This window comes from Pollicipes pollicipes, unplaced genomic scaffold (assembly GCF_011947565.3).
Source record: "Pollicipes pollicipes isolate AB1234 unplaced genomic scaffold, Ppol_2.1 Scaffold_2555;HRSCAF=2994_pilon_pilon_pilon, whole genome shotgun sequence".
In the NCBI taxonomy this organism is placed as follows: Eukaryota; Metazoa; Arthropoda; class Thecostraca; order Pollicipedomorpha; family Pollicipedidae; genus Pollicipes; species Pollicipes pollicipes.
This window is the reverse complement of record NW_023596136.1, coordinates 39,619,234-39,641,398: the sequence shown is the minus strand read 5'-3', so window position 1 is coordinate 39,641,398 and position 22,165 is coordinate 39,619,234. Positions and strand designations below refer to the sequence as shown.

General features: G+C 48.4%; 1 protein-coding gene and 1 pseudogene across 1 annotated transcript; both read right to left on the bottom strand.

Annotated features, from left to right (window-relative positions):
- Positions 1-3,944: 3,944 nt before the first annotated feature.
- Positions 3,945-10,215, bottom strand: LOC119101069 (procathepsin L-like). The gene is made up of 4 exons (XM_037224326.1): positions 10,084-10,215; positions 5,594-5,764; positions 4,782-5,020; positions 3,945-4,371 (listed from the first exon to the last, which is right to left on the bottom strand). Exons 1-4 carry the CDS (start codon positions 10,213-10,215, stop codon positions 3,945-3,947), a joined length of 969 nt encoding a protein of 322 aa, XP_037080221.1.
- Positions 10,216-11,724: 1,509 nt separating this feature from the next.
- LOC119109683 (procathepsin L-like) lies at positions 11,725-14,811 on the bottom strand (annotated as a pseudogene).
- Positions 14,812-22,165: the final 7,354 nt, after the last annotated feature.

Sequence of the window (22,165 nt, the reverse complement as noted above, 5' to 3'; positions counted from 1 at the left end):
AGCTGGCGACCAAACCTTTACCGAGAGGGCTCATCATTGCCGATTATGAGAACGTGATAGGTGGCATGATGTGCGATGTGTGCTGGCTTAAAATTGTTTACGTGTGTAAGTAAAGTCTGACGCGTGATGCGCGACGCCTGTTTAATTAAAATATTTTGCATGCATAAGCGATTCGTGATAAGTGATGCCTGTTTATTTGAAAATGCTTACCTGAAATCGTTTGCGTGTATGAATGGTGTGTTTTGCATGATGCCTGGTTGCTTGAATTCGTTTGCGTGTACATGTATTTTTCGCCAAATTCCAGTTCTGGCTAAATGCGTCTATTTATATATATATATATATATATATATATATATATATATATATATATATATAAATAGACACATCTATGTGTATACATATATATGACACATGATGCATCTAATTTTATTTTGCATCATAGAAATAGCTGACAATTGCTTTATATTCAGGCCTCTGAATATTGGTGACCTGTAAAAACTGCGGCCCGCCATCTTAACAAATGCATCGAAAATCGAGTAGCATCGGCATGCAATCTTGAGTTCATTTCTGATTTTCGTTTCAATGAAGGCATACAGCCGAAATGTCACATCTGTCTTTCCATTCTTCCGTTTACTCCACAAAGTATAAGGCTATTAATACTGTGTCATCTAGATGCATAATGTTCCTCACAAGTGCACTTCACATCTTTTTGGAATGTCTTTTGGAATGCCCATGCTTTGAAGAAGTGTGACAATTACCTGCCTAGTTGAAAAGGAGTGTAGTCACACAATATTCAAAGTGTATGGAGTGAGTGTGAATAGCGCATTAGTTTAGAATAAGTTGTGTATATATATATATATATATATATATATATATATATATATATATATATATATGTGTGTGTGTGTGTGTGTGTGTGTGTGTGTGTGTGTGTGTGTGTGTGTGTGTGTGTGTGTGTGTGTGTGTGTGTGTGTGTGTGTGTGTGTGTGTGTGTGTGTGTGTGTGTGTGTGTGTGTGTGTGTGTGTGTGTATATGTCTTATGTGTAAATCCTCACACCGTGCACTCAACGAATACTCACTCAAGTTGCCTCTGAGCGATGCGAAGAGATCTAGCTTTGGCGGATCGTGTGGTAGTACTATGAACATGGGCTTTCACCTCCGGCTTCCAGGCACCAGACTACCGCGACTCCGCTGACCGTCCGCGCCCGTCTCAACGTCGACCTGCATCCGCGCCGCTCGCGCGCCTCCGTGCTGTCGTTCCCTTCCAGCAGCCGTCCAAAAAGTGGGCGGTCCCAGCGACCGTGGGTCCTGAACCGAGGTCCCGAGCAGAGGCCCGGACCCCTCCCCGTCCGGCATCACGGCCCCCTCCCCGCGCCCGGCTGATCAGACCGGCGGCGGCCCGGGCAGTTATCAGTCCGGTTCCGTGCCCAGCGCCTGTCCGCCTCGCCCCAGCACCGCCCAGATTAGGGCCGGGCCATGCCAGGCCGCCGCCCCTCCGGCCGACGCCGACCTGCCCCAATACGGGTGACACTGGGCCCGACCAGATTAATTTGGCAGCGCGCCAGACCGGTGATGACGCAGTCCTGGCGACGTGGCGCCGCTGATCTGACCTTGGGTGACGCTCAAGTGCGAGAATCAATGGTGTCGTGCTGTGAGCTTGTTCATCGTTCCAACTTGCGCATTCCTTTTGGCAGGCGCTGAAGCGCAGTTGCCCTGACGCAGGACGGCCATTAGCTGCTCAGCTGCGCTTAATATAAGTCACTGTTCGATTAAATATTTGTAAAGTTGTACAGCGCAGTGAAAAGGTAAGCTGCGTTCATAAGTCGTGAAGCAAACTAAGACAATGTCACATACGAATTATCTTAAATCATCTACGACGCGTTTATGCCATTCAACCAATGCGTCTAGGCTCAATCGAGGTTCTAGGCTAGTTACTGGTATGCTAAATTTCAGTTGTCGCCAAAGCCAAAAAAACTTCGAGCTCCTAAGGTCAAAACAGCAGGAAGTTCATGGCTTCCGGAAGGTCGAGTATTCTCAGAGCTGTTCAGCACCGTGTATGTCTTCCTCATGGGCGTAGCATGCTTAGCTCCTGAGAAAAGAGAAACGTTTGTAGAGCATTGATTGAACGGATTTGACTGATTTGACTGCCTGATTTGACCTGTCAAAGGCCACATTCACTATTGGTCAGCAATGTTCACCTGATGCAGCCTTGCGACAGCTGTATAGCTTGTTCTTACCGTAGGTTTAGCTTCCTTAATTTCACAATTTTAAATGGCGTAGGAGCTATGAGAGCCCCGACGTCTGGCACAGGTGGAAAGGGCTCCTATGAGGCGAGTGCTTAACAAGGAGCCAATAGTCCACGCTACCCAGAAGGTTGCCCAATCCCCCGATCATATGGCGGCATTCAGCTGTTCAGGAAGTTTGCCACCTACACGCGGGAGTGTCACGCATAAATAATCATAGAGCTTATCATTCTACAGCTTCCTTCAGGACATGGTCTCGGGTTATCACGGGGACGAGGAGCACGAGAGGCAGACCACACATGGCGTCCGTTGTATCTGTTCTCACGAGAATGGAGGGGCATCTTTGCTAAATTACCCTCGCTCAACGAGATAAAAACATCAGCGGACGCCACTCTTCGTGTTTATGCTATCAGGACTTATTTTAATTTCTTGGTTGCCACGGGGTACGCGGGATGGTGGTGCTGTGTAACAGAAGTGCCACATGTTTGAATTGTGCTTTCCTGGTGTGGCCCCCCTTTGGTTGCAATACTGATGATGTGCTCAGGAACGAAACCGACACGTTGCGAGCCGTTTCTCTCATGGGGTGAAGGGAATGCTGTGATGACGCTGATTGATTTTTACAAATAAATCTTGCAATGCTTTCATCCCATGCTTCGAGTACCAAAAAAAAAAAAACATCGATAACTCGCATGTGCAGCATCTGTTTAAGATCTTATTTGAAAGAAATATGATTTAGAACTGAAAGCAATGGTGATGGTTGGCGTACTGCGGTTGCCCATAGCCACGCGTTTCGTTTTTCGTTTGTGTACCCCTTTTCCATGGCGCGCATAGTTAGTGCTATAAATGCAACGCATTGCATTTTTGCACGGTATCTGTACGGATGACAAATCAGCACATTTCAATCTTATTCGCTCAATAGTATTCACCACCAACTCCTATACATGGCTTATTGGGAAAAATTACAAAGAGAGTTACACCCGCAGTGAACGTGATACTACCTGGTGGAAGCTTAATCAAGAGCAAGGTTTTCAGCCCGCCTTGGCAGGACTCTGTTAAACAGGCTAGCCGCGATTAGCGATAACATCTGTAGACAGCGATAAGGTCCTAATGTCTGTTTTTGAGCCAGTACAGAAGCAGAAATCAGAAAACTTGAATTACTTTTAAATCAAAACAAAAAGCTCAGCGCGTGAAAATGGTATGCAAAAACGTTTCCCATTGTTTCAAAACATTATAGTGCGTAAAGTTGGTGGTGAAATAATTACATCAGCAGCCAAATGCGACTTGTTCACCTCTATTTTCAGCTGAAATTTCCACTAATGTGTGATGGTCGCTTCATTCCGAGCGCATTTGTCTAAAAACGAGTGAAAAGCACAAAAGTATAAAATGATGTCGCTCAGTGGTTACCCATGTGCGTAGCAACACTCTGTTTATTTTTATATTCTTAGTTCCGGAGACGTAAGTTACAACACAATTTTGTCCATTCGATCAACCATGTGCGTAGGAGTGCATCAGGTGTATCTTTTGAAGGAAAACATGACCACTAGCTGGTTGCGTTTAAAAAGGCTCAGCGTCTCTTGTGTACAATGAAATAAACCGTCCTCATCAGCCTTCTCCCTGCCAACTTCACGACCAAATGCCGGCACGGCGACCCTGAAGTCAGTGCACACACTTCGGCCCGCCACGTCAGAGGCGGCCCGACCACTAAACGACCGCGTAGGAGGCGAACGTCGCGATACTACACTGGTTGTTCTTGTTGCGGCTCATCTTGACGTAACCGTCGAGGCCCCAGCTGGTGCCCCACCAGTTCTTCACCAGCCAGTAGTCCTTGCCGTCCTCGGTGCCGTACCCCACCACTAGAGCCCCGTGGTTTCCATCGTTATCACGGCAGTAGGGGTCATCGTATACTCCGCCCGAGTACTTGAAGAACGCCGATTGCGTCGCGTCGATGGCCACTGACACGGGGCCGTGGTTGGCGACGGCGTCCAAAAGGCCGGCCTCGCTGCCCCGCGGTACGTCCGTCCAGTTGCTCAAAGTGGCCACGTTCTTACTGGCGTCACCGTGGCAGTCTCCGTTCTTCGCCGTGTACGGGTAGGTCGCCACGGGCTGGCCGCCGTTGTCACGGGTATACCTGCGGACGAAATGGTGTCTCATTTGTCTGTGAAATGGTTCGTTCTCGTGATGAGCTAAAACACGTCGGATGATGTGACTTCAGTCGACAAACGTCGCACATAACAACGTGAAAAATCTTGTTAGTTATCATTTTATATTTATACCTTATTTTATCATCGATTGCCGTTGGTGTCGGCGCCTTCAGTTTGCAGGCAGCAAAGACAGCCGCGTGAAAAGTATTCCTTGACTCGTCGGCGAGGCAAGACGACAGTGACTTGCCGGTGAGCCACGCGATTCTATACGGCGCGTCTTCCAACGGGTCGGTAAGTAAAACCCGGGCTCTGTAGCATGCGTGGCAGGCTGCCAAATGATCCAGACAAGGCATGAAATACCCGCCATTTTCCCTCCGGTGCCCGTCCTCTCACTCACTCAAACGCCTTGTCCATCCAGCCGCCCTCGCATCCGTTACACCCGTAGTCCCTGGTGCAGTCAAGGACCTGCTGCACGCTGAGCTCGACCAGCTGGTGACCGGACAGCTTCCAGGCGCCCTCCAGCGAGCCCATGGCCGCGAAGGCCCAGCTGGAGCCGCATGCGCCCTGGTCTGGGATCGGGGTGACGGCACCGTGGTCGCGCCAGTCGACGCTGGCTGGCGCTGTCTTGCCCGACATCTGCCGGACAGAGTACGATGGTTTCAACAGCCGACGACGTGCACAGCACAGCGGAGAGGTGCTAGCCCAGCGGGGAGATGGGCCGGGTACTTCCCCAGCGGGGAGATGGGACGGGTTGCTGGCTCAGCGAGGAGATGGGGTGGGGTGTTGACCCAACGAGGAGATGAGGTCAGGCGCTGGCCCAGCAGGTAGGTGGGGCGGGGTGCTGGCGCAGCACGGAGATTGGGCAGGGTACTGGCCCAGCAGGGAGACGGGGCGGGGTGCTGGCGCAGCACGGAAATTGGGCAGGGTACTGGCCCAGCAGGGAGATGGGGCAGGGTGCTTGTTCAGCGGGAGAAAGAACGGTGATTTACGGCAACACCGTGGGAGGTGGGCCCTGTGGTAGCGTTGGGTCTGTCAAGTGCCGCGTTACAGCAGAGGCGAGTGGTTTTGAGGATTGTGTACTAAGTGAACGAAATCAAATGCACCACGCAAATTAGATTCGAGCACTGATGCTGGTTTCTGGCAAAAGTTTGTAATTCTAGATCGCGATGCAGGGTTCGCGACGACAAACAGGAGAACCGCTGACTCCACCTGGTGTGTCGCGTGAGATACAGGGCTGCCAATCCTCGGACCGTTGTACAGATTGCCGAGCTCTTCGTTGGTGAGGTCAGCGAACTTGTTGATCGCCATGGTAAAGGTGTGCTTGCCTTCGGCGTACTCTTTCATATGCTGGGACACGATGGCCTTGTTGTCCGCGTACACCTGAGAACATCCCGTGCGCACACTGAATCGCGGCAAGTTGACAGCAGTTGACGACAACGCAACTGGTAATTATGCCAGCAGTTGGTAGCCCGAATCTTTCGCACCCATGAATCGACCCTTTAACCTTTTTCACGTGCTCGATAACGTGATTGATGACGTTACAGATCATGAAGAATGCCTCTCAAGTAATCGAATTTTTCAAATGAATTCAAGGCTCTTTGACACCCTTAAAATTACTCGTCTAGCCTCGTAATCGTCACCAAACGGGCGAGTGCTGTATTGCGGTTTAAGATCATGCGATCCTGTTCTGCTCTGTGTGTGTTTGTGCTCTGCCGTCATTCAGCGATGTTTCGAATTCTACAGGCTGCAATAACTTACGTTACTCTGCCACGAGGACTTGTTTCATAATTAAAACAAACCGATCACATTTGAGATAAGAAATGTCACAAATGTATTAGCCACCTACGCTCGGAAGAACCATTCAAATGTGCCAACGGCCACTTCGACGTGAATATTCAAGCAAACAGTTGCGAAAACCTGACAATCGAGACCAGCTGACTAACTGATGGCAGTAATTGCCAGAGAATAACCACCAAAGCAAGGCTAGCTGTTTCAAACATTCAAAACGCTAGCGTTGCGCTGCAGCCTGCGGCCCGGCTTGTGGCCCCTGGCCGGGGTTTCCGCGGCAGCCATAATCACGCACACCAGCTTGCGCTCCGTTTTCTCGGGCCGTACTCGCTCATGAACGTCTGAAGCCACATAACACCGACCCTAAACGCATTATCAGAACATGGTTTCGACCATCGACACCCAGCAAAATTAGAATGATGCCGGACAACAATATCTCCGGAAGAGACAGAGCAGAGACACGTATTGAAGCGGAAGTGTAGTTTTCTTTTCAGTTGTGGTTCCAACTCGCTAACTGAGCAGGAAAGTGGGTCAAATCTTGGGAGTACCCTGTTTGAAGCATGGTTTAGGGATTATGTTCAGCCATTTCCTTTTCAGCCGCCCCGAACCTATCTTGCAAAACTGCAAGCCCTGTGGTAGAGGCATAATGGTCGTGGTCCCCGACGGACTTAGTTCCATACTACTTCAATGTTCAGCCCACAACGCGGCCCCGAGGTGTAAGGTGTCTAAATCAAGACGGAGATGAATCAAAACCGCTGTAAGGTAATTGTTAGCTTACACCAACCAAGTGGCGGCAGCACAGTTTTCAAGGATGTCAACTGTATTGAAAGCAACTTGCAAACTGAATCGCATTCTCGTGCTGCACTTGACACAAAAATAGCCTACCAAATGAATGAGCGCAGATCTACAGGACTGCAATTTCGGATTTTAGAACTTAATTTTTTAGGACATAAATCTGTAAGCTATGTTTTTGAAAATGCAAGAAATATACACCGATTGTACGAAGTCTCAGACCAACAGAACATATTTCATGTGAGCAAAAGAAATCCGCGTCAATGGCACGTTTCAGGCGTATATTTTTCTCCTTTCTAACCACTTCGGTTGCGCAGTTGCTTAATTCTCATGTCAATCTTGGCGAAGGGTCTTTAGTTTAAGGCTGGCTTCGATAAGGTTCTCCTTGATGGGGTCCCCAAGGCAGCCGTAGCGATTGGTGTGTGATCGTTCTCTCTCAGAATTAGCGATGCGCCAACTTGCGCCGCGGTTGTTCGCTGGCGGGTACCGTCTGCCCGCAGAGAACCCTCGGTAAGACAACCCAATCCGAGGCGAGGCCTCGCCCTGAGCTGTCAGAGCTTTCCCTTGACCTCCAGCTTCGAAAAATCGGTACAGGCCTCTGCATGCCTCATCCTATGGCACGCAGCCTGACAGCAAGCGCGTGGTCAAGACCGACAGGCAGGTTCCGGAAGGGTGCCGAAATTGTACATCTGCCTTGTGCAGTGTACAATGTATGCGGTCGGCGTTGATCGTGGGGGATCTCATCTGTGCTTCGCTGGACAAGGACAACCAGCCATGGCGGGCGTCGACTTAGCCAGGTGTTCAGGACATTTTTCACCCATCCAGATTGTGAATGTGTTTTTGACCAACGTTCCAGTTACCCAGTGGATGGGAGTCTTCGTTAGACGTGGCTATCACCAAAGCCGTATAAGAGGTTGTCAACTCTCCGAACCAGATCAAGCACAGGGATATCGTGCCCAGTCACTGCAGTGACGGTTCCTTAGCACTCCTACTTTGAACGTAAAACGCAACTGATTAGCAGCAAAAAAGAAAAGAAAATAGAAATAGCATGCCCAACCACCGCCAAAGGACTACTCATGCGTTCCTACGGGATCTGACTACGGCCGGCTGAAGCGCTGTCTTGACACCTTTTGACCGGATGAACAGTGAGACGCGTTCTTAGCCATCGCGAAACCGCTGCCTGACAAGCTTGCACCCAAAGCAGGAAAACAAGGCTCACCACCAGACATCTCGCTCTGTGTCGGACGCGATTTAGGAGGTCATGGCACTTGGCTGTGCCCTTCGTCACACTGACGCCATGCACAGGCAACTGGATGGCCGAGAGCGTGCAGCCATCCGATCCGACCGCCGCGAAGACAGCTAATGACGTATAGAGTCGCCGAGGCCGAGAAACGAGCACAGCGCTGTCCGCAACATCGCCAGTGGCAAGGGAACATCGCCAACAAGGCTGCCAGATGAGCTGGTGGTCCAGGTCAAGGGGCCCGTCACTTACAAGAGGAAGAAGAGTTCCGACAAGGCATTGACAACGACTCCGATGGGCACACGGGATTTTCCGCGTTACACGAGTGCGCACCGGTTTTTTACCCACGACATGTTACCGGACGTAATCTAAACTGCGCTACGGTATCAATGAACGCCAACGACGCTTGTGGTCGCGATGGCATGACACTAGATATTGTCAAGGCCTGCCTACTTGTTGTTATGTTATGTAAGCGTTTGCGGCACAATATCAACGTTTTGATTCCGGGATATTACCATGCAAGTGGGATATACCACATTTTGGGCTGATTTTTCGATCTGGCCACACCAGGCGCATTCAAACCAATCGCGCTCACTCACATAGTGCCTGTGCTAAAGGAGAGACTGGCGTGCGAGAAGCTTAAGACACATTTTACATAAAATGTCCTGATATGTCGGGCCAGCACGAGCCATGCACGAGCCATCGAACCAAGACGACAATCCACAGCATTGCAGGTAGCATATTTCAGCCATGATGGATACTGGCCAGATGGCGCTGGTGCGATTAGTTTAGATACAAAGGACATCAGACTCCGTCCATCACCGCTTGCTGCCGGATGACACTGAGATTTGACTCCGTCCATCAATGCTTGCTGTCGGATAGCACTGAGATTTGACTCCGTCCATCATTGCTTGCTGTCGGATGGCACTGGGATTTGACTCCGTCCATCACTGCTTGCTGTCGGATGGCACTGAGATTTGACTCCGTCCATCACTGCTTGCTGTCGGATGGCACTTAGATTTCACGACGTGTTGCATCCATGACTATTTATTTACCTTCAGTGGCGTTCACAATCGACGAAATGTTAAAGTCGAGAAGCGCCACTCTTCCCAGTACCTGAATGGTGGACCGGGGCTTGTCCACGGATTCCAGTTTGTCTAGTGCAGTAAGAAGTGAAAGCTATCGTCATTCTACGGCGAATTCGCAGCGCACCAAGAATGTTTTATTCTACGGGATGTCACGTAGAACCTTTGCCGGACGTGTTCGCAGCGCGACTCATTTTTCGCAAACATCTTCGTAGCTGTCATGAATCGCTGTTTGTATTCTTACACTCATGTTACTTGCGAACGGAAATCTTGAGTCTTTGCATGCATAGCTTTTATGCCATTTGTAGCGTATACAGCGCGTTTTCGTCATTCGTGGTCGATACGGGGTACGCATCGACCACGATTTGATATTTCTATTTTACATATATATATATATATATATATATATATATATATATATATATATATATATATATGTATAGATATATAAGTCCTATTGACCACAATAGGAATGACCTATTTATAGTTCAATCTATCGCACCATATCTGTCGCAATCCAGCCGAGTAGCAGGAAACAATTCTGCACGTCAATATACGTGTCGTCACGTATAACCTTCGTAGCCCGGGTCACCGCGAACACCGAACGGCGCAAAATGTATGGGGTATAACGTCATGAGTGACATCGACATAACAGATTCTGCATCGTCCGGGTCGCTGTAAATACACCCCTGGTGCCGAAAAGCACTTAGAGTGTACGGATAACTGTCAAAGTCCGCAACAAGAGACCCGTAGCACATGGACGAAGTTGTTAAATATGTGGTTTATGCCATTACCTTCATCCTGTAGTGCTCTTCGACTGGGTCCCTGTAGACCTTGCTGTACTTTTCTTTGTAGGCTTCCCATTCCTTTCGCTCTACGAAGGCGGATGTCACAACAACCAGCACGGCACCCAGCAAAAGCTTCATGACGGTGACTGCGACCAGATCTGTCGCTAATTCAGCGTCATGGCACAGCCACTGAAACGTCTGACGTCCATGCTGGAAAAACGGGCTCGATTCCCGAAATCAGCTGCGGCTTCTGGACACTAATGTCGCCAATGTCATGCCATTTCGTCACACCAATGTCATGCCATTTCGTCGATGTCACGTCAACGTCACGTTGCCGAGATCAATAGCGGACTACGTAATGACGTGTGCTACACACGACAAACCCTTTTGTAGAGATTATGTAAGCAACAGCTCAGTGCACGAACAATCACTTACCTGCACGTGGCAGTTTTACCTGAATGTTTAAATGTAATGAATTGCAGATTATCTCTGCCCACACAACATGAATGGGACAATAGCAAGCGCATGTCAGATGGTTGTAATTGCCATGATGCCTCCCAAACTCTGACCAGAAGCGGAAGTTAACTCAGACGTGGACTTTCGAAGAACGCAATCACGCTCTTACGCCATGCAATTACGCTTTTACGAGCATATAATCAGCACCACATCCTGACAATCACTTACAATCCCTCGGTAACACTGACACTGGAGGTGGCTGACAATAATACTGGTGCTCGCTGACACTGACCATTGTTGGCACTCCGTAAGCGACATCTCACCTGTCTGGTCCACGGCTAGACCCCTGCCATGAACAGGTCTGCCTTATATGCCTCCTTATCTGGCCTCACGTAGCTCGGCAACAAAGAACCGTCTGCCTTTTGTAGGCTGTTGGATATTGATAGGCGCTCTACGTTCCCTGACTCACGTACAGCAAAGGCAGCAACTTCAACCCAGCTTCGATTGGGTGTCCTCCAATAATTGCCCATCGCTGGCCGGTCGGGCTCACGTGTGGTGGTTTTTGTAAGAATTTATTTTCCCCAAGTCGTGTAACTATTTCAACTGGTCGCAATATCGCGGCCGAATGGATCTGAAATAAGTAGCGTTGGATGTTTATCTTATGTTAGAAGTGTTTTCAGTGCGTTTGTAGAGCAGTGCCATATCAGGCCGGGCGTGTCAGAGAACTTGGACGGCTTTGACCCCAGGCACGCCTGTAAGCGCCCTTTTCGACCCAGGCCATGAAGAGACATTTTCAGTTAATATTTTTATGCTGGGCTTTCGACCTTCAAGGCATCAAGAGGTACTGGTTAAGTGGCATGCTCACCCGTGAATGTAAGACGCCAGGAGGTAATGGTTAGACACCGTGTTCACATGTGAGTGTAAGACGCCAGGAGGTACTGGTTAAACGCCGTGCTCACACGTGAGCAAGACCAGCTTGAATGCCAATCTCCGCACAGAAACATCGTTCCACCTGCACCTCTTGTAGTACCTAGTACCTCCTTATATCAAGTCTGCAGCGATAAGCAGAACCTACAAATAATACGGGCGATACTCCCTTATGGTGAGGGAACAACGAAGTTGTGGCAGACTAAAAAATCATGCAGTAAACGCCAAGTAGACTGGAATGCAGCCTGGAGGAAAAGTCTGTCAAACAATTTCCTGCACCTTGACGGGCTTTTATTGGATAATCACGTGCGGGTTTTATAGCGAATTCCTTAGAAACGTACAAGCGCTGGGAATCATGGGGCAAATATTTCCAAAAGAAACATACATACTTCAGTAGTGTGTATGGGGTCTGATTAGTTTGGCTACGGTGTGTTCTTGAACAAACAGAGTAAAGTACCTCCAATAGGTGGATGGAAGACGTAGCAGGACAACGACAGGGCAGTAAAGTTCTGGTAAAAGTGCATTAAGACATTGTGTGCCACTACTTTCTGAGAATTACATATGCTGATTTCAGTACGCATTGCCACATCTCCAGTTATTTCAAACGGTGCGTCTGATTACCATTCGTGTGATACATTGTTTATTTGATGTGGTACAAACACGCCGGACGCAAGCCAGTCTTCATTTTGTTTTCCGTTGCATTCCAAAGAGAATATCTGGAGTAATTCTCTGAAGCCAGCCTCAGAATGAAGCCTAGATCCTCGACTGCGACGCATCTCCTAAACGCGAGGGTAGGAGGCGGACGTGGCAATGCCGCACTGGTTGCTACGGTTGCGGCTCATCTTGATGTAGCCGTCGAGGCCCCAGCCTCTGCCCCAGGAGTTCTTCACCAGCCAGTAGTCCTGGCCACCGTCGGAGCCGTAGCCCACCACCAGCACGCCGTGGTCCAGCCGACTGCTGCTGCATCGGCGCTCGTTATACACGCCGCCCGAGTACATCTGGAAGGACGAGTGCGACGCGTCGATGGCTACCGACACGGGGCCGTGGTTGGCAGGCGGCGTCCAGAAGGCCGGCTTCGCTGCCCTGCCTCACGTCAGTCCAGCCGCTCAGAGTGGCCACGTTCTTGCTGGGGTTGGCGCGACAGCTACCGTCCCTCGCCGTGTACGGGTAGGACGACTCAGACTCGATGCCGCCGTTATCTCTGATGTACCTGGACGCAAAATTGAAGTGCAATGCCGGTGAAACGATATTGCAATGATTGCATTAATGCTTAAATATGCCGATGCTCACGACAAGGTGCAATCCTAATGCACAATCACAGCAGAAATAGACAGACCAGGGGTTTTGGCAAATGTAAACGGCTGGACATGACAAACCACCCGTGGCCGTACGCGGCTTGGTCTCTTCTGAGGCCTACCTGCACAATTAAACATTTCAACTCGCTGTCTCCAGAGACACAAGCTAGACAAAATCTCGGAACACGAGAATCTGCTAGTATTGGTAAGCTGACAAAGGAGCTAATGTAAGGAGCTAAGCTGCTAATGTAATGAAGCAGAAGCATGCTTTTAGAACAGCAACTGCTGCAATATTCACAAGAACGAAAACCTGAGCTTGGCAAGCATGGATACATCTTGCACCTGCGTGGAAAGTATTCCACCAGCGCCAGTCACCCGTAGGTGAACTCACTGGAATGCTTGGTCCATCCAGCCGCCGTTGCAGCCCTGGTTGCCGTATTTACGGGAGCAGTCGACCAGCTGCTGCTCACTGAGCGAGACCAGCTGGTGACCGGCCAGCTTCCAGGCGCCCTCCAGCGAGCCGGTGGCCGAGAAGGACCAGCAGGAGCCGCACTGGCCCTGGTTCTTTACTGGCGTGACGGCGCCCTGATCGCGCCAGTCCATGGAGGTCGGTGCGGTCTTGCCCGACATCTGCCGGACGGGGTGAACATGTGGTCAGCAGTCTGCGAGGAGCCTCGTGTGCGCGGCCGTGAGGTAGAATGCTGCTGTGTTGCAGCTCCACCGAAGGTGGGTATTAGCTAGAGGAGGCGGATGGGGCCCGCGGGCATGACATTAATTTTACGTGGAAATCGGAAAAAGAATATCTGCGCATCCGTAATACACGTTGTCAGGATTGCTAGACTACGACACCGATGGTTTTCGAGAACGGAGGAAATTTTCATCGAGGCGATCTCTAGCCGCCGAGAAGATAAATCACGGGGGGCTTTAAGCCTACCTGGTGCGTGGCATGCGGGATCGTGCTGCCGATCTTCAGACCCTTGTACAGACTGCTGAACTCCGCACTGGTGAGGTCGGCGAACTGGTTGATCGCAACGGTGAAGGTGTGCTTGCCTTCGGCGTACTCCTTCATGTGCTGGGTGACGAAGGCCTTGTTGTCCGCGTACACCTGAGAACATCCAGCGCATGCACTGATGCGCGTGCACGCTATTTGTGCTGGTATTGCATGCTGTAGTACAACGCATCAATTAAGACCTGACGAAGGAACAGTAAGCATTGAAATAACTGACGGCTGTCTTTCTGCGACCCGATGAATGAACGGCATACCCTATGCTACGCTAAGGGGGTCAGGCAAGTCCAGCTTCTCGTGTGTGATGTAAGCCCAATTGTACTGACCAGTGCAATCAGCCGATAACAACATCATTCAATCAAGCAGCAAAAATAATCGAACAAGTAGAGCAGTAATTGTGCAACAGATGGGGAAAGGTTTCCATCAAACTGGGTGCTTGGAAGGCACATGGAACCGCGGTTCTCAAATTACAAGTTGTATATATATCTGAGCTTATTTCAAGCACAAGAAAGAGGAGAGACAGGACATCGTCACCTTCATCCTGTAGAACTCCTCGATGGGATTGGCGTAAGTCTTTTCATGTTTCTCTTTGAAAGCTTCCCATTCGGTTCTCTCGACGAAAGCAGACGCCACACCGATCAGCAGAATAGCCAACAGGATCTTCATGATGCCGATTTTGCCTAGGCAGTGTCTGTGACAGCTGTCAGCGAACGCAATAGATGCATGCTTAACTTGTAGTGCATGGTGGCTGACAATATTGCTAGGTGACAGCAACACAATTAGTGAGTATAACTCGCTTCCTTGACTCAACTCAATCTAACGTGCGACCACATGCTGGCTGGAATTTAAGTGAGAATTCGTCTCAAAGTTTCCTAAATATGTCGAAGGCAGGACTCAACCTGTTAATAAATGTGCTTCGGCAAAATTACATCAAAATTTTTCCAGCCCCAGCAAAATATCGCGAACCTGTACCAACCCCACAAAGGTACAAACGCTTCCTCGCTGGTCGCGGGGCTTGCGGTCTGAAACCCAATGATAGCTTACCTTGAACCTTCGTTGAGTGAACGCCGCCTGAAATTAACCGGCCCACTTTATACCCGGCCATATCTGATGTCATGTAACCTTTGATGCAAATTCACCCGCGCGCTCCCGACATCTGTAAGTTCACACAAGTGTTGACGTTCCCAAAGTGCAGGAAGTGGGGGTGGGGAAGACGTCAGTGGCAATCTGTGGTGTCTGCCTTGGGCTGAAAAGTTGAGCAAACGTATACGTTTGGTTTGTCGCACTCTGTCCAGTACCGTGGCGCATATATGGGGTAGTGGTAGGGGGATTTAGAATTACCCCTCACCGAACACGAGCACACTTTTTCATCATGACGCTACTTAACCTAATTCCGTGATCTGGTGATCAACAAACTAGTTTCATTTTCAGAGATGCCCTGCCTTTTGTACTGTTTTTGAAGTATTGCTTCTCATGGACACCCGGCACCGCCGAATATACCGTGCTTTAAGCATCTTGAGAAAAGTCAAAAAGTGATTTGCTGTTAATTATTTGACCCCTGACACCAAGATATAAGGTTCTTTAATTTTCTTTGCGCGTAATAGTTTCTATGCAGCACAGGCTAACACCGAATTAATCTTCTATCACAAAATATATTGACGCTGGGAAACCCCCACATTGCCCAGACTTCAAGCAATCATCTATTATGTACTGGTTACAATGCGCAGGTCCAGTGTGTGCAACGAACAAAAACCTTGAAAAAGAGAATCTTGACGTAATTTTCGACACCAAATACACAATAACACAGCTCATGCTATGCATGCTCTTTATATGTTTATAATAGAACAGCTCATGCTATCTATATGGTTGAGATAATCATGTTATTCATGCATACAGGGAATTCATGACGCCTTTTTGCGCATCGGATTATTCTGTGCGAAATCTGGCCGTGATCAGATCTCAGACAACATTTTGCAGTTAAAACTCTTCACGAGGTCTTCCACACCCACGCATAAGGTAACGTCGAATTCGGTGGCGCGTGGAGGCCGCGGCCAGCCCCCTAACCATGCCGTCCTTCATCGTGGACGAGCCGGTCGCCCATCGCCTTTCGCGGTGTTCTCCGCCGCTATGTAGTGCCACCTGCGCCATTCACAGGCGGCCCCGGCCAGAGCGCGCGACCGCAGGCGGGCCGTTGCGGACGCTCGAGCCGATCTCGACTGGCGCCGGCGCCGCGCTGGGACGGCGGCAGGTGAGGGGGGCAGGGCCGCGCGCCGGCGACGGGGGCGGGCCGGCGGCCTCCGTCGTCGGTGAGAACGGTGCCCACGACCCCCGTCCTCAGCCTGCACCCGCCTGGGAGCGGCCGCCGGCCAGCAGGTGTGTCGCGCGATAGCGGGCAGATGCCGGGCTCGGGCGGCTAGACAAATAGCGTGAGTGTGGGAGGCGTTGTTCAGTTGCAAGTCTGCTTTCTGCTGTGACCGGGCAATTGCCTTTTCATGGGCCAGAGGCATTGTGGTCGAATCGCGTCCTTTGACTCTGGTGCAGTTGAGCTCAAAATTAAGGCGCGGTGTTGGCAATTAATTCACATGAGACATGCTTTCGCGCATGACAGAGTGCTTTCGGTTGTGAGCTTGCGTGGACGCTGCCCGATCTTCGTCGGCAGAACAAGGAACGAGGCAGGGAGCGGCAGGCTCTAGAAAGCCGCGGAGGTTGTAAAAATGGCTGCGAACAAGTCACGGGAAAGCTGAAAAATGTCTTTTTTGCAACTCATATCTGAAAGAGACAGCGCCGTGCCATTCAGTTAGGTGCATTGTCTCATGTTCACACCACAGAACGTTTGTACTGTGACACATACAAAGTCGTAAGGAGTTGGTGGCTTGCCTTGAGTCACTTAACTTTATTCGCATGTGTTTACTCGCAGAACTGGACTCGCTGGTAACCGGTATGTCCCGGCCCACGTGACTTGGACCTATGACGTCCCATGCGGCTTGACTAGCCTCTTTGTGTGCCCAGACTCGCATGATGAGATTTGCATGGCTTGACTGACATGACATGACCTGTATAAAAAACCCGCACAGTTTGTCTTGTCTGAGCACTGTAACATACGTCTGCTTGGCACATCCACAAATGGATGCAGCATGTGGGCCCTCGGTCTGGCCAGTCGTGTTTTGTTGTTCATTCTGGCTGATTTTAGCTCGCTGCACCCTTCCCGTCCGTTTCGTCAGTGGAGAAGCACCGGCCCTTAATCCGTCGAAAATTAACTGCAGCTCCGACAGGCCTCATTTCACATCACCAGCGAGCCGACAGCAAAAAACGAGCCTTTATTACGCCAACGGCACAGAGGGGCGCGTACCCCTGCGCCATTATTGGCGTGGGTGAGGCGCTAAATTTGCCGCCGCTACGGCAATACGACCGCCTCGATCAGCTACCTGAAAACAACGGGCATGAACGTAGCGACTCGATGTCACCACACTGGCGGATATTGAGCCGGTAACCTCGCCTATTTGTTTGCTCTGTACGGCTAGATAGCTGCTTTGTTTTCACGGATCACTGCGCTCCAGTATCCAATTATCATCATAAGGCTTCCGCCTGAAATTGAGTTAAAATGCTCCAAACAAAAGTCGCAAAATCTGAACCCTTCCTCTCTTTTGCCCGCTGGGAAATCTTATAAAGGATGTTATGCTAATGCTATGCATGTTTAATGACAGTGATGCGCACAAGTGGCTAAATCTTCATCTTTAAATCATTTTCCCTTCTGGAGTAACGGATTGGAAACTGATTTGGTTTAAACAGTTACCTCCTACACGGCTAGGGGCTTTTGATGGCCCCTCTCGGTTTTTATGATGGCAGGAGAGCGCATAGAGGTGGATTCGCGATAATCACATTGCCTTTTTAAGGCTATATTTATATGCTGTGGAAAGCAGAGTCTAACCCACATTATTCGCCACCTGTGATGGGTCAGATTGCGTCGTGCTATGAATCGTTTAAAGCTTAGTTGCGTTTAGCACTCGCGTTCAATAAATACTCTGGCCGAATATTTGCGTAGTTTGTTTTGTAAATTGTTGCAGTCTCACTATTTGTATTGATGTCAAGGTCACTGTCTTAAGGTCATCTCATTACTACGCGTGCTCACGCATTTCGTGAGGATAAGCTGCATCTAAAAGGTACTTGCTTTACTTTTTAAAAAATGCAATAAAATACGGAAAGGCACGACATGAGTGCTCTGAACGCAAAACCGGCCCCAAAGTTAATATCCCCAGGTCAGGTCACACCTCACATTATGTCCCAGAAAAAGTGAGCTCTTTTCGCAATGCAGTTATATTAGATTCTGTTAAGGATGCCTTTATCAGACTTTGGACGGCATACGAGAAACACTTTAAGTATATGGCCTTTTGAGGGCTTGAACTGGACTGACCTGGTTGATCTCCTCTGTATGTGCATTTGAACATGAATGTTTTAAAAATTTGATGTACTTTTTGCTTATTGTAGAGTTGATGTGAAAATTACCGTATAAATGAGGCCTACATGAGAGGCTTCTCGAATATTTTATTAGATGCATATTTCTTGAAATTTTGCCGTGGCTCTGCGAACCCTTTCACTTCCGACTGGGTGCCAGCATCTCCGCTGATCTGCCAGTTGCGGGTTAATGTCAGAACACTACCAAATCTAGTTCCTCCTTTTTGGGCGTTTCGTGGGGCTATGTGCCACGACGGCTACGATTTTACGCTACTGTTGTCTATCTTTGCTGTTATGACGTCACTGAATTATTTTTGTGCTATGCTATTGATATTATCAATAGCAAAGGTAACATTAACACAAGTTGCGCAAGGGAATTTAGGCTTTGGACGCTTTTCGCTTTTTGTTGGTAAATGTCTCCATGAAACCAGCAAACGCGGCTGTTTTTCTATCCAAACGTAAATCTACCCCGTTATTTTGGAACATGCAGTGTGTCCAAATCATGGAAGCTATTGGTATTTAAAGTTAAAAGCACAGGAGTATATAGCACGTAAAACTGCAGGAACAGAACGCGGAACATGGTTCCGAATCTGACACGATCACGACAACATTGATGAGCCTCATCAAATTTGTCGAAAGGAAACATTATTGCAGGTCTATAAAATGCCGTTCAATCTATGCACCTTTTATGGCTTGTATTTCTTGAAAGCTTATCGGTGCAAGTGTGACGATAACTAGGTATAAACTTCAGGTTATCAGTAGCTACTGATACAGAAAGATAGCGAATATACGTTAACACTGTGAATAAAAATTATGTTGCTTGGGTCCGCGATCATAATGAGGATTTTACATGTGAATACCCATGGCTCCAAATGAGGATCGCGGGAGGATCAGCGTCCAGCCATCGCCAGTATTTAAGCTAGAAGGTGCCCAAACAAAATCCGCTGGGATCGGAGTAAGTCTAGTTGTCGGAAGCGTAAAAGAAATAACTATACTTGCAGCGTAGCATGCCGCGCAAAACACAGGCATCTACAGTCAACAATGCGCGGCCAAGTCTCGCTTTAGGCTTATTGTGCCCTTGGATACGAAGGCTTTCAGGGAGTCACTCGACGAGCTTTAAGCTTTTCCAGTGCAAGGACTGTCCATGGGGATTTGACACTCGGCGAGCATCTCTTTTCCTTTTAGGAATTTAAGCCATCACGATGTGATGCCGCACATGCCGTGGATAAATAGCGTCATAAGCGGAATATGGACTGAAATGAATGGAAGATGGAAGAAGATCATGCTCCCAGATGATTAGTTTCCCAAACACGTAATTCAACCAACCTTTTCCTATGCCATTTTGTTCAGCTAAGATAGCAAGTGCGCCCCTGACTGTCAAAAATGCGACTGATCCACGTGCTTTCCATTCATTCCGCATTATCCGTACTTTTCCGCGCTCTGAATGGTCAGTTGGCACACTGCGCGCCGTGTTCGCCTCAGCGTAGCTGCGTCATAGCTGGACAAAAAGCAAGGCATATGCGACCGCCTTCCGCCGCGATCCGCCCACCCGTCGTCGGTGCGTCGGCTTGCTCCGGGTGCCTCCTCTGCTGAGCTGTTATCGTCACCCTCGCTGTTTGCTCGCCCGCCCTCGCTAGAGACTTAGTGATGGCGCTATGCTCGGGACACTTCACTGTTTGCAATATTATGTACTCCCCTTATTAAAACCCCCGAGCCACCACTCTTGTTTAAAATTGGCGATATTGGTCAGCAATATCATCCTGACATGAAGTTTATGAATGGCGTTCCGCTGTTTTTGTACGGTTGCGTTTAAATGATATATATATATATATATATATATATATATATATATGTATATATATGTATATATATATATATATATGTATATATATATGTATATATATGTATGTATGTATATATATATATATATATATATATATATATATATATATATATATATATATATATATATATATATATATATATATATGCATATATATGCATAGACATATTCATATCTATATATTCACAAACGTATGACAACAATGGTGCAGAGACCATTGTTCGCAAGTCCGACCTGCGGCGCTAGACTGAGTTGAAACGTAGTGAGAAGACCAGACTCAAGGGTGAGAGAATCTGCTTGCCAGCGTACGGTATTGGTATGGTGCTTCCTTTGCGACACATTGTCTTCCTGTTTCCGAATGCATATTTCATATCGCGCTGCGTCCCCGTGATTGCGCACAGTGCAGCATCCTCACAAGCATGCGCTCACGAGGTCTTTCTGACTCCTCGACTGGGACCGTGCAAAATCATGCTCAGCTGTCTTGGCCTCCATTTACTTCAGATGGCGTGTTTGGAGTCTGGGGTACAATCTCTTGGGACCCAGAACCAGTGTTTTCTTGGTCACCAGCTGGCATCTGGCTGAAAAATAGGACTTGACACCGAAACTCGGTAACTTCGTCTGGGCCGCACAACAAACAAGTTATCACGGCATCGGCCTTCCCAACAAGGGGCTGTCGTTTGTCCGCAGTCTGTGGGGTTCCAGCTCGAAATGCAACCGCGGTCGTGCCTCCGTTCCTCCTTCGGCAAGCAGCTAACTGACGGAACGCAATTGGCATTGGGTAGTACAAGCTCCAATGAAAATGGAGCTGGCACCATGATGTGAGTTCCTCTAAAACGAGAACACCAATTGTTCACAGACGCTTGTCGGTCACGGGCCAAATGTTCAGAGACATTTATTAAGCTGCATGCAGAGATCCGGCAGTGGCAACATTCATTTCTCCCATAAAACCACTATTTCGCATAATTACCTACCTGCCTCTTGCCAAAAATCGGACGCCGAAGCATCCTGAGTGGTCTTCTGCCAGCATCATACTCAACTATTAAACATTGTTCATGTACTCATTAGATAATGTGACCGGCACCAAGATGTTTTGCATGATGAAGCAGAAGTTTCATTCATGTCAAAAATAGGCAACACCAATTGAAAATAATATCGATGTTCGTTGTATATTGTATTGTTATTGTGTGCGCGTTTATAGGTATATTGCATTGTGTGTTTACGCCCCGAGCTAAAAAAGCTCCAGTGAGCGCCCCAAGCTAAAAAAGCGCTGGTGAGCCACTCGCTGACCAGCGCGGGTGACTTTTAGCAATGTCTGCCTTTGATTAAATGAGACTGAACGGCTCTCATTATTCAAAGTTTTAGTTAACGCACTCTTTCACAAAATGTTTGCGAGTAAGAAGCGCACATCACATCACTGAAAGGGTAAAGCATTTTTAGTGGTCTAGACCTTTTCGGCACCGCCGTATGGGAAAACCATTTGCGGGCAATTTGTGGGCACACTCCACTGTCTTTCGATTTTTGAAGGGTCATCTTAGGTTAGCTCTTGATACGCTCGTCGTCCTCAATGCGCTGCCTTCTCATCGTAAAAATTTGATCACTTACGGAAGACTTTAAGCCATCATGTGTAGCCTATATGGCGTCATGAAACCGTTAACCCTGAGTTTGTGCATCGGTTTTGTTTATTAAATGGATGAAATCGGCGATCCAGCGTATTAAGATAACTTTAAATCTGTGTCTTTTTGGCAAAAAAGCAAAACAAAAACGGAGCGGCACAGTAATGGTAATTTAAACGCTAAGGACGTCATGATTCTATTTGAGCATAACTTTGTTTTTGTCTGAGAGGCACGACTTTCCTTAAAAGGCGTTATTGTGGCATTGAACATCGTGAATCATCTGGGTTCGTGTCGCAATGTGAAAAATAAGAAAAGCTGATACCAGAAAACCAAGATCCTTTTCAAATCATGGTGCCTTTTAATATATGCCTGATATAGTCATGTGTGCGTGTTTGAAGAAACCATTAATTTTTTTGAGAAATGAGGGAAAAATTCGAATTTCATGACTATTTTTGTGATCAAGCTTTAGAGAATTCTTTGGATTGTTCCAAGTGCT

Excerpts from the sequence above, each read along its gene's own strand:
- LOC119101069 (XM_037224326.1), bottom strand. The coding sequence starts at position 10,215 with ATGAAGCTTTTGCTGGGTGCCGTGCTGGTTGTTGTGACATCCGCCTTC. Across the intron at positions 5,021-5,593 it reads TATCTCACGCGACACACCAG|ATGTCGGGCAAGACAGCGCC; the intron begins GTGGAGTCAGCG and ends TCTGTCCGGCAG. Across the intron at positions 4,372-4,781 it reads TGGATGGACAAGGCGTTTGA|GTATACCCGTGACAACGGCG; the intron begins GTGAGTGAGAGG and ends TTTCGTCCGCAG.